We start from the raw sequence: 13,667 nt of genomic DNA on the forward strand, positions 1-13,667 counted from the left end.
CAGCATCATCAGGTGATATTACTTTATTTACTATTGGTGTTATTGTACAGTATTACTACAGCATCAGCAGGTGTGATTACTTTATTTACTATTGGTGTTATTGTACAGTATTACTACAGCATCATCAGGTGATATTACTTTATTTACTATTGGTGTTATTGTACAGTATTACTACAGCATCAGCAGGTGTGATTACTTTATTTACTATTGGTGTTATTGTACAGTATTACTACAGCATCAGCAGGTGACATTACTTTATTTACTATTGGTGTTATTGTACAGTATTACTACAGCATCAGCAGGTGGCATTACTTTATTTACTATTGGTGATATTGTACAGTATTACTACAGCATCAGCAGGTGACATTACTTTATTAACTATTGGTGTTATTGTACAGTATTACTACAGCATCAGCAGGTGACATTACTATATTTACTATTGGTGTTACTGTACAATATTACTACAGCATCAGCAGGTGACATTACTTTATTTACTATTAGTGTTATTGTACAGTATTACTACAGCATCAGCAGGTGATATTACTATATTTACTATTGGTGTTATTGTACAGTATTACTACAGCATCAGCAGGTGATATTACTTTATTTACTATTGGTGTTATTGTACAGTATTACTACAGCATCAGCAGGTGTGATTATTTTATTTACTATTGGTGTTATTGTACAGTATTACTACTGTATCAGCAGATGACATTACTTTATTTACTATTGGTGTTATTGTACAGTATTACTACAGCATCAGCAGGTGATATTACTTTATTTACTATTGGTGTTATTGTACAGTATTACTACAACATCAGCAGGTGACATTACTTTATTTACTATTGGTGTTATTGTACAGTATTACTACAGCATCAGCAGGTGACATTACTTTATTTACTATTGGTGTTATTGTAAAGTATTACTACAGCATCAGCAGGTGACATTACTTTATTAACTATTGGTGTTATTGCACAGTATTACAACAGCATCAGCAGGTGACACATTACTACATTTACTATTGGTGTTATTGTACAGTATTACTACAGCATCAGCAGGTGACATTACTTTATTTACTATTGGTGTTATTGTACAGTATTACTACAGCATCAGCAGGTGACATTACTTTATTTACTATTGGTGTTATTGTACAGTATTACTACAGCATCAGCAGGTGACATTACTATATTTACTATTGGTGTTATTGTACAGTATTAGTATAGTGTCAGCAGATGGCACATTACTATATTTACTATTGGTGTTATTGTACAGTATTACTACAGCATCAGCAGGTGACATTACTATATTTACTATAGGTGTTATTGTACAGTATTACTACAGCATCAGCAGGTGACATTACTTTATTTACTATTGGTGTTATTGTACAGTATTACTACAGCATCAGCAGGTGACATTACTTTATTTACTATTGGTGTTAGTGTACAGTATCACTACAGTATCAGCAGGTGACATTACTTTATTTACTATTGGTGTTATTGTACAGTATTACTACTGTATCAGCAGATGACATTACTTTATTTACTATTGGTGTTATTGTACAGTATTACTACAGCATCAACAGGTGACATTACTTTATTTACTATTGGTGTTATTGTACAGTATTACTACAGCATCAGCAGGTGACATTACTATATTTACTATAGGTGTTATTGTAAAGTATTACTACAGCATCAGCAGGTGACATTACTTTATTAACTATTGGTGTTATTGTACAGTATTACTACAGCATCAGCAGGTGACACATTACTATATTTACTATTGGTGTTACTGTACAATATTACTACAGCATCAGCAGGTGACATTACTTTATTTACTATTAGTGTTATTGTACAGTATTACTACAGCATCAGCAGGTGATATTACTATATTTACTATTGGTGTTATTGTACAGTATTAGTACAGCATCAGCAGGTGTGATTACTTTATTTACTATTGGTGTTATTGTACAGTATTACTACAGCATCATCAGGTGATATTACTTTATTTACTATTGGTGTTATTGTACAGTATTACTACAGCATCAGCAGGTGTGATTACTTTATTTACTATTGGTGTTATTGTACAGTATTACTACAGCATCATCAGGTGATATTACTTTATTTACTATTGGTGTTATTGTACAGTATTACTACAGCATCAGCAGGTGTGATTACTTTATTTACTATTGGTGTTATTGTACAGTATTACTACAGCATCAGCAGGTGACATTACTTTATTTACTATTGGTGTTATTGTACAGTATTACTACAGCATCAGCAGGTGGCATTACTTTATTTACTATTGGTGATATTGTACAGTATTACTACAGCATCAGCAGGTGACATTACTTTATTAACTATTGGTGTTATTGTACAGTATTACTACAGCATCAGCAGGTGACACATTGCTATATTTACTGTTGGTGTTATTGTACAGTATTACTACAGCATCAGCAGGTGACATTACTTTATTTACTGTTGGTGTTATTGTACAGTATTACTACAGCATCAGCAGGTGACATTACTTTATTTACTATTGGTGTTATTGTACAGTATTACTACAGCATCAGCAGGTGATATTACTTTATTTACTATTGGTGTTATTGTACAGTATTACTACAGCATCAGCAGGTGACATTACTTTATTTACTATTGGTGTTATTGTACAGTATTACTACTGTATCAGCAGATGACATTACTTTATTTACTATTGGTGTTATTGTACAGTATTACTACAACATCAGCAGGTGACATTGCTTTATTTACTATTGGTGTTATTGTACAGTATTACTACAGCATCAGCAGGTGACATTACTTTATTTACTATTGGTGTTAGTGTACAGTACCACTACAGTATCAGCAGGTGACATTACTTTATTTACTATTGGTGTTATTGTACAGTATTACTACTGTATCAGCAGATGACATTACTTTATTTACTATTGGTGTTATTGTACAGTATTACTACAGCATCAGCAGGTGACATTACTTTATTTACTATTGGTGTTATTGTACAGTATTACTACAGCATCAGCAGGTGACATTACTTTATTTACTATTGGTGTTATTGTACAGTATTACTACAGCATCAGCAGGTGACATTACTTGATTTACTATTGGTGTTATTGTACAGTATTACTACAGCATCAGCAGGTGACATTACTTTATTTACTATTGGTGTTATTGTACAGTATTACTACAGCATCAGCAGGTGACATTACTTTATTTACTATTGGTGTTAGTGTACAGTACCACTACAGTATCAGCAGGTGACATTACTTTATTTACTATTGGTGTTATTGTACAGTATTACTACTGTATCAGCAGATGACATTACTTTATTTACTATTGGTGTTATTGTACAGTATTACTACAGCATCAGCAGGTGACATTACTTTATTTACTATTGGTGTTATTGTACAGTATTACTACAGCATCAGCAGGTGACATTACTTTATTTACTATTGGTGTTATTGTACAGTATTACTACAGCATCAGCAGGTGACATTACTTTATTTACTATTGGTGTTATTGTACAGTATTACTACAGCATCAGCAGGTGGCATTACTTTATTTACTATTGGTGTTATTGTAAAGTATAACTACAGCATCAGCAGGTGACACATTACTATATTTACTATTGGTGTTACTGTACAGTATTACTACAGCATCAGCAGGTGATATTACTTTATTTACTATTGGTGTTATTGTACAGTATTACTACAGCATCAGCAGGTGACATTACTTTATTTAATATTGGTATTAATGTACAGTATTACTACAGCATCAGCAGATATTACTTTATTTACTATTGGTGTAATTGTACAGTATTACTACAGCATCAGCAGGTGACATTACTTTATTTACTATTAGTGTTATTGTACAGTATAACTACAGCATCAGCAGGTGACATTACTATATTTACTATTGGTGTTATTGTACAGTATTACTATAGCATCAGCATGTGACATTACTTTATATACTATTGGTGTTATTGTACAGTATTACTACAGCATCAGCAGGTGACATTACTATATTTACTATTAGTGTTATTGTACAGTATTACTATAGCATCAGCTGTTGACATTACTATATTTTCTATTGTTGTTATTGTACAGTATTACTACAGCATCAGCAGGTGACATTACTATATTTACTATTGGTGTTATTGTACAGTATTACTACAGCATAAGCAGGTGACATTACTTTATTTACTATTGGTGTTATTGTACAGTATTACTACAGCATCAGCAGGTGACATTACTTTATTTACTGTTGGCGTTATTGTACAGTATTACTACAGCATCAGCAGGTGACATTACTTTATTTACTATTGGTGTTATTGTACAGTATTCCTACAGCATCAGCAGGTGACATTACTTTATTAACTATTGGTGTTATTGTACAGTATTACTACAGCATCAGCAGGTGACATTACTTTATTTACTATTGGTGTTATTGTACAGTATTACTACAGTATCAGCAGGTGACATTACTTTATTTACTATTGGTGTTATTGTACAGTATTACTACTGTATCAGCAGATGACATAACTATATTTACTATTGGTGTTATTGTACAGTATTACTACAGCATCAGCAGGTGACATTACTATATTTACTATTGGTGTTATTGTACAGTATTACTACAGCATCAGCAGGTGACAAATTACTTTATTTACTATTGGTGTTATTGTACAGTATTACTACAGCATCAGCAGGTGACACATTACTTTATTTACTATTGGTGTTATTGTACAGTATTACTACAGCATCAGCAGATATTACTTTATTTACTATTGGTGTTATTGTACAGTATTAATACAGCATCAGCAGGTGACATTACTTTATTTACTATTGGTGTTATTGTACAGTATTACTACAGCATCAGCAGGTGACATTACTATATTTACTATTGGTGTTATTGTACAGTATTACTACAGCATCAGCAGGTGACATTACTTTATTTACTATTAGTGTTATTGTACAGTATTACTACAGCATCAGCAGGTGACATTACTATATTTACTATTGGTGTTATTGTACAGTATTACTACAGCATCAGCAGGTGACAAATTACTTTATTTACTATTGGTGTTATTGTACAGTATTACTACAGCATCAGCAGGTGACATTACTTTATTTACTATTGGTGTTATTGTACAGTATTACTACAGCATCAGCAGGTGACATTACTTTATTTACTATTGGTGTTATTGTACAGTATTACTACAGCATCAGCAGGTGACAAATTATTTATTTACTATTGGTGTTACTGTTATTGTACAGTATTACTACAGCATCAGCAGGTGACTTTACTATATTTACTATTGGTGTTATTGTACAGTATTACTACAGCATCAGCAGGTGACATTACTTTATTTACTATTGGTGTTATTGTACAGTATTACTACAGCATCAGCAGGTGACATTACTTTATTTACTATAAGTGTTATTCTACAGTATTACTATAGCATCAGCAGGTGACATTACTTTATTTACTATTGGTGTTATTGTACAGTATTACTACAGCATCAGCAGGTGGCACATTACTATATTTACTATTGGTGTTATTTTACAGTATTACTACAGCATCAGCAGGTGACATTACTTTATTTACTATTGGTGTTATTGTACAGTATTACTACAGCATCAGCAGGTGACACATTACTTTATTTACTGTTGGTGTTATTGTACAGTATTACTACAGCATCAGCAGGTGACATTACTTTATTTACTATTGGTGTTATTGTACAGTATTACTACAGCATCAGCACGTGACATTACTATATTTACTATTGGTGTTATTGTACAGTATTACTACAGCATCAGCAGGTGACATTACTTTATTTACTATTGGTGTTATTGTACAGTATTACTACAGCATCAGCAGGTGACATTACTTTATTTACTATTGGTGTTATTGTACAGTATTACTACAGCATCAGCAGGTGACACATTACTTTATTTACTATTGGTGTTATTGTACAGTATTACTACAGCATCAGCAGGTGACATTATTATATTTACAATTGGTGTTTTTTTACAGTATTACTACAGCATCAGCAGGTGACATTACTTTATTTACTATTAGTGTTATTGTACAGTATTACTACAGCATCAGCAGGTGACAAATTACTTGATTTACTATTGGTGTTATTGTACAGTATTACTACAGCATCAGCAGGTGACATTACTTTATTTACTATAAGTGTTATTGTACAGTATTACTACAGCATCAGCAGGTGACATTACTTTATTTACTATTGGTGTTATTGTACAGTATTACTACAGCATCAGCAGGTGACAAATTACTTTATTTACTATTGGTGTTATTGTACAGTATTACTACAGCATCAGCAGGTGGCATTACTATATTTACTATTGGTGTTATTGTACAGTATTACTACAGCATCAGCAGGTGACATTACTTTATTTACTATTGGTGTTATTGTACAGTATTACTACAGCATCAGCAGGTGACATTACTTTATATACTATTGGTGTTATTGTACAGTATTACTACAGCATCAGCAGGTGACATTACTTTATTTAATATTGGTGTTATTGTACAGTATTACTACAGTATCAACAGGTGACATTACTATATTTACTATTGGTGTTATTGTACAGTATTACTACAGCATCAGCAGGTGACACATTACTATATTTACTATTGGTGTTATTGTACAGTATTACTACAGTATCAGCAGGTGAATTTACTTTATTTACTATTGGTGTTATTGTACAGTATTACTACAGCATCAGCAGGTGATATTACATTATTTACTATTGGTGTTATTGTACAGTATTAGTATAGTGTCAGCAGATGGCACATTACTATATTTACTATTGGTGTTATTGTACAGTATTAGTATAGTGTCAGCAGATGGCACATTAGTATATTTACTATTGGTGTTATTGTACAGTATTACTACAGCATCAGCAGGTGATATTACTATATTTACTATTTGTGTTATTGTACAGTATTAGTACAGCATCAGCAGGTGACATTACTTTATTAACTATTGGTGTTATTGTACAGTATTACTACAGCATCAGCAGGTGACATTACTTTATTTACTATTGGTGTTATTGTACAGTATTACTACAGTATCAGCAGGTGACATTACTATATTTACTATTGGTGTTATTGTACAGTATTACTACAGTATCAGCAGGTGACGCATTACTTTATTTACTATTGGTGTTATTGTACAGTATTACTACAGCATCAGCAGGTGACATTACTTTATATACTATTGGTGTTATTGTACAGTATTACTACAGTATCAGCAGGTGATATTACTTTATTTACTATTGGTGTTATTGTACAGTATTAGTATAGTGTCAGCAGATGGCACATTACTATATTTACTATTGGTGTTATTGTACAGTATTACTACAGCATCAGCAGGTGACATTACTTTATATACTATTGGTGTTATTGCACAGTATTACTACAATATCAGCAGGTGATATTACTTTATTTACTATTGGTGTTATTGTACAGTATTAGTATAGTGTCAGCAGGTGATATTACTTTATTTACTATTGGTGTTATTGTACAGTATTACTACAGTATCAGCAGGTGACATTACTTTATTTACTATTGGTGTTATTGTACAGTATTACTACAGCATCAGCAGGTGATATTACTTTATTTACTATTGGTGTTATTGTACAGTATTACTACAGTATCAGCAGGTGACATTACTTTATTTACTAATGGTGTTATTGTACAGTATTACTACAGCATCAGCAGGTGATATTACATTATTTACTATTGGTGTTATTGTACAGTATTACTACAGCATCAGCAGGTGACACATTACTTTATTTACTATTGGTGTTATTGTACAGTATTACTACAGCATCAGCAGGTGACACATTACTTTATTTACTATTGGTGTTATTGTACAGTATTACTACAGCATCAGCAGGTGACATTATTATATTTACTATTGGTGTTATTGTACAGTATTATTTCAGCATCAGCAGGTGACATTACTTTATTTACTATTGGTGTTATTGTACAGTATTACTACAGCATCAGCAGGTGATATTACATTATTTACTATTGGTGTTATTGTACAGTATTAGTATAGTGTCAGCAGATGGCACATTACTATATTTACTATTGGTGTTATTGTACAGCATTAGTATAGTGTCAGCAGATGGCACATTACTATATTTACTATTGGTGTTATTGTACAGTATTACTACAGCATCAGCAGGTGACATTACTATATTTACTATTGGTGTTATTGTACAGTATTAGTATAGTGTCAGCAGATGGCACATTACTATATTTACTATTGGTGTTATTGTACAGTATTACTACAGCATCAGCAGGTGACATTACTTTATTTACTATTGGTGTTATTGTACAGTATTACTACAGCATCAGCAGGTGACATTACATTATTTACTATTGGTGTTATTGTACAGTATTAGTATAGTGTCAGCAGATGGCACATTACTATATTTACTATTGGTGTTATTGTACAGCATTAGTATAGTGTCAGCAGATGGCACATTACTATATTTACTATTGGTGTTATTGTACAGTATTACTACAGCATCAGCAGGTGACATTACTATATTTACTATTGGTGTTATTGTACAGTATTAGTATAGTGTCAGCAGATGGCACATTACTATATTTACTATTGGTGTTATTGTACAGTATTAGTATAGTGTCAGCAGATGGCACATTACTATATTTACTATTGGTGTTATTGTACAGTATTACTACAGCATCAGCAGGTGACATTACTATATTTACTATTGGTGTTATTGTACAGTATTACTACAGCATAAGCAGGTGACATTACTATATTTACTATTGGTGTTATTGTACAGTATTACTACAGCATCAGCAGGTGATATTACTATATTTACTATTGGTGTTATTGTACAGTATTAGTATAGCATCAGCAGATGGCACGTTACTTTATTAACTATCGGTGTTATTGTACAGTATTAGTATAGTGTCAGAAGATGGCACTACTTGTGAGTGCTATAACAGCCCATTTAGTCTGTGATGTTCACTAGAAGAGTGCAGGGCACTTATGACTGACCTGCGCTAGCCTCTGCTGGGCTTCAGGGTCAGCTGGCTTGCCCACAGCTCGCTTTGCTTCCTCAACAAGGTTACCAGCTTTGTCCATGACATCCTGAGCACATTCCAGCATGGTATTCTGCAGTGCTGGGTCAGCAGTGTTAGCAGCAACACCACGGCTAGCTTGTGCCAGGGAACGTAGAGATAGAGCAACCTCCCGGGCTGCACGACCTAGAAAGAAATGAAAGAATAAACTGATAAATGACTTGGATCAAAGTCCAATATACAGGGGCGCCAATGATCCAAAACTAAAAATCCAATAAACATACAATGCTAAAAAACATAAGTGCCAAGGTAAACCAAGTTATCAGAGTATAAAATAATCAAAAACTTTGCAACCAAATTTAATTATGTCCATATGGCATCAAAAGATGGTAGCTGCTCCCTCCAATTGCATAAAGCAAAAGTGTACGATATGATCTTCTTTTAGTCTGAAAAGATAAAAAGAACATTAGGGGCGCCTCCTAGTACAGATCAGTTGGTAACAAAGAGACCATACAAGCGAGTGTTAATATGGCAATATTACTAACAAATGGAGCAGCACTCGTCGTGCTGTTGCACACAGGCTGAAGATTTTATTTAGTGCTTCAGCTCACTACTGGAGGTATTCTCCAAACTGGTCTGTTGAAGATCCTGATGCTTCAAATGTCGTCTAAGGTTATGTACTCCAATCTAAATAGGACAACAGGAGCATACGACAAACACTTCCTAGTGCAGATCAATCATATACTGGAGTTGGCTCAGATATAAAATGTAAGTATAATACTCGCAAACGTTGCAGCACTCTGTTGTGCTGATAGGGACAGACTGGAGTCTCACAATGCTCCAGCTCGCTGCGACTGCTCGTAATCAGGTGAAAGATGCTGCAGTTCAGTGAACTCCCTTGTTAGGAGTTTGTGGTGTTCGTTGTTGCTTATTTGTACTTTGACAAAAAGTGATACAGGATACAAAGTACTTTTTTTTTGTTCTTAAAAGTTTAAAAAAAACAGAATTTATGCTTACCTGATAAATTACTTTCTCCAACGGTGTGTCCGGTCCACGGCGTCATCCTTACTTGTGGGATATTCTCTTCCCCAACAGGAAATGGCAAAGAGCCCAGCAAAGCTGGTCACATGATCCCTCCTAGGCTCCGCCTACCCCAGTCATTCGACCGACGTACAGGAGGAAATATGCATAGGAGAAACCATATGATACCGTGGTGACTGTAGTTAGAGAAAATAATTCATCAGACCTGATTAAAAAAACCAGGGCGGGCCGTGGACCGGACACACCGTTGGAGAAAGTAATTTATCAGGTAAACATAAATTCTGTTTTCTCCAACATAGGTGTGTCCGGTCCACGGCGTCATCCTTACTTGTGGGAACCAATACCAAAGCTTTAGGACACGGATGATGGGAGGGAGCAAATCAGGTCACCTAGATGGAAGGCACCACGGCTTGCAAAACCTTTCTCCCAAAAATAGCCTCAGAAGAAGCAAAAGTATCAAATTTGTAAAATTTAGTAAAAGTGTGCAGTGAAGACCAAGTCGCTGCCTTACATATCTGATCAACAGAAGCCTCGTTCTTGAAGGCCCATGTGGAAGCCACGGCCCTAGTGGAATGAGCTGTGATTCTTTCAGGAGGCTGCCGTCCGGCAGTCTCATAAGCCAATCTAATGATGCTTTTAAGCCAAAAAGAGAGAGAGGTAGAAGTTGCTTTTTGACCTCTCCTTTTACCAGAATAAACAACAAACAAGGAAGATGTTTGTCTGAAATCCTTTGTAGCATCTAAATAGAATTTTAGAACACGAACTACATCCAAATTGTGCAACAAACGTTCCTTCTTTGAAACTGGATTCGGACACAAAGAAGGCACGACTATCTCCTGGTTAATGTTTTTGTTAGAAACAACTTTCGGAAGAAAACCAGGTTTAGTACGGAAAACCACCTTATCTGCATGGAACACCAGATAAGGAGGAGAACACTGCAGAGCAGATAACTCTAAAACTCTTCTAGCAGAAGAAATTGCAACCAAAAACAAAACTTTCCAAGATAACAACTTGATATCAATGTATCAATGTAGGGGTTCAAACGGAACCCCCTGAAGAACTGAAAGAACTAAATTGAGACTCCAAGGAGGAGTCAAAGGTTTGTAAACAGGCTTGATTCTAACCAGAGCCTGAACAAAAGCTTGAACATCTGGCACAGCCGCCAGCTTTTTGTGAAGTAAAACAGATAAAGCAGAAATCTGTCCCTTCAAAGAACTTGCAGATAATCCTTTCTCCAAACCTTCTTGAAGAAAGGATAGAATCTTAGGAATTTTTATCTTGTTCCATGGGAATCCTTTAGATTCACACCAACAGATATATTTTTTCCATATTTTATGGTAGATTTTTCTAGTTACAGGCTTTCTGGCCTGAACAAGAGTATCAATGACAGAATCTGAGAACCCTCGCTTTGATAAAATCAAGCGTTCAATCTCCAAGCAGTCAGTTGGAGTGAGGCCAGATTCGGATGTTCGAACGGACCTTGAACAAGAAGGTCCCGTCTCAAAGGTAGCTTCCATGGTGGAGCCGATGCCATATTCACCAGGTCTGCATACCAAGTCCTGCGTGGCCACGCAGGAGCTATCAAGATCACCGATGCCCTCTCCTGATTGATCCTGGCTACCAGCCTGGGGATGAGAGGAAACGGAGGGAATACATAAGCTAGGTTGAAGGTCCAAGGTGCTACTAGTGCATCTACTAGAGTCGCCTTGGGATCCCTGGATCTGGACCCGTAGCAAGGAACCTTGAAGTTCTGACGAGAGGCCATCAGATCCATGTCTGGAATGCCCCACAATTGAGTTATTTGGGCAAAGATTTCCGGATGGAGTTCCCACTCCCCCGGATGAAATGTCTGACGACTCAGAAAATCCGCTTCCCAATTTTCCACTCCTGGGATGTGGATTGCAGACAAGTGGCAGGAGTGAGTCTCCGCCCATTGAATGATTTTGGTCACTTCTTCCATCGCCAGGGAACTCCTTGTTCCCCCCTGATGGTTGATATACGCAACAGTCGTCATGTTGTCTGATTGAAACCGTATGAATTTGGCCTTTGCTAGCTGAGGCCAAGCCTTGAGAGCATTGAATATCGCTCTCAGTTCCAGAATATTAATCGGGAGAAGAGATTCTTCCCGAGACCAAAGACCCTGTGCTTTCAGGGGTTCCCAGACCGCGCCCCAGCCCACCAGACTGGCGTCGGTCGTGACAATGATCCACTCTGGTCTGCGGAAGCTCATCCCCTGTGACAGGTTGTCCAGGGTCAGCCACCAACGGAGTGAATCTCTGGTCCTCTGATCTACTTGTATCGTCGGAGACAAGTCTGTATAATCCCCATTCCACTGACTGAGCATGCACAGTTGTAATGGTCTCAGATGAATTCGCGCGAAAGGAACTATGTCCATTGCCGCGACCATCAAACCTATTACTTCCATGCACTGCGCTATGGAAGGAAGAAGAACAGAATGAAGTACTTGACAAGAGCTTAGAAGTTTTGATTTTCTGGCCTCTGTCAGAAAAATCCTCATTTCTAAGGAGTCTATTATTGTTCCCAAGAAGGGAACTCTTGTTGACGGAGATAGAGAACTTTTTTCTACGTTCACTTTCCACCCGTGAGATCTGAGAAAGGCCAGGACAATGTCCGTATGAGCCTTTGCTTGTGGTAGGGACGACGCTTGAATCAGTATGTCGTCCAAGTAAGGTACTACTGCAATGCCCCTTGGTCTTAGCACCGCTAGAAGGGACCCTAGTACCTTTGTGAAAATTCTTGGAGCAGTGGCTAATCCGAATGGAAGTGCCACAAACTGGTAATGCTTGTCCAGAAAGGCGAACCTTAGGAACCGATGATGTTCCTTGTGGATAGGAATATGTAGATACGCATCCTTTAAATCCACCGTGGTCATGAATTGACCTTCCTGGATGGTAGGAAGAATTGTCCGAATGGTTTCCATTTTGAACGATGGAACCTTGAGAAATTTGTTTAGGATCTTGAGATCTAAGATTGGTCTGAATGTTCCCTCTTTTTTGGGAACTATGAACAGATTGGAGTAGAATCCCATCCCTTGTTCTCCTAATGGAACAGGATGAATCACTCCCATTTTTAACAGGTCTTCTACACAATGTAAGAATGCCTGTCTTTTTATGTGGTCTGAAGACAATTGAGACCTGTGGAACCTCCCCCTTGGGGGTAGCTCCTTGTATTCCAGAAGATAACCTTGGGAGACTATTTCTAGCGCCCAAGGATCCAGAACATCTCTTGCCCAAGCCTGAGCGAAGAGAGAAAGTCTGCCCCCCACCAGATCCGGTCCCGGATCGGGGGCCAACATCTCATGCTGTCTTGGTAGCAGTGGCAGGTTTCTTGGCCTGCTTACCTTTGTTCCAGCCTTGCATTGGCCTCCAGGCTGGCTTGGTTTGAGAAGTATTACCCTCTTGCTTAGAGGATGTAGAACTTGGGGCTGGTCCGTTTCTGCGAAAGGGACGAAAATTTGGTTTATTTTTAGCCTTAAAAGACCTATCCTGAGGAAGGGCGTGG

General features: G+C 36.5%; 1 protein-coding gene across 1 annotated transcript in view; it reads right to left on the reverse strand.

The window, feature by feature from the left end:
* Nucleotides 1–13,667, reverse strand: part of TLN1 (talin 1) — a gene marked incomplete in the record, with an annotated part of 895,533 nt that overhangs the window by 400,202 nt on the left and 481,664 nt on the right. The window contains 1 exon segment of the mRNA XM_053700951.1: nucleotides 9,082–9,290. Coding sequence (XP_053556926.1) covers nucleotides 9,082–9,290 — 209 coding nt within the window.

This window comes from Bombina bombina, chromosome 2 (genome assembly GCF_027579735.1).
Source record: "Bombina bombina isolate aBomBom1 chromosome 2, aBomBom1.pri, whole genome shotgun sequence".
Taxonomy (NCBI): Eukaryota; Metazoa; Chordata; class Amphibia; order Anura; family Bombinatoridae; genus Bombina; species Bombina bombina.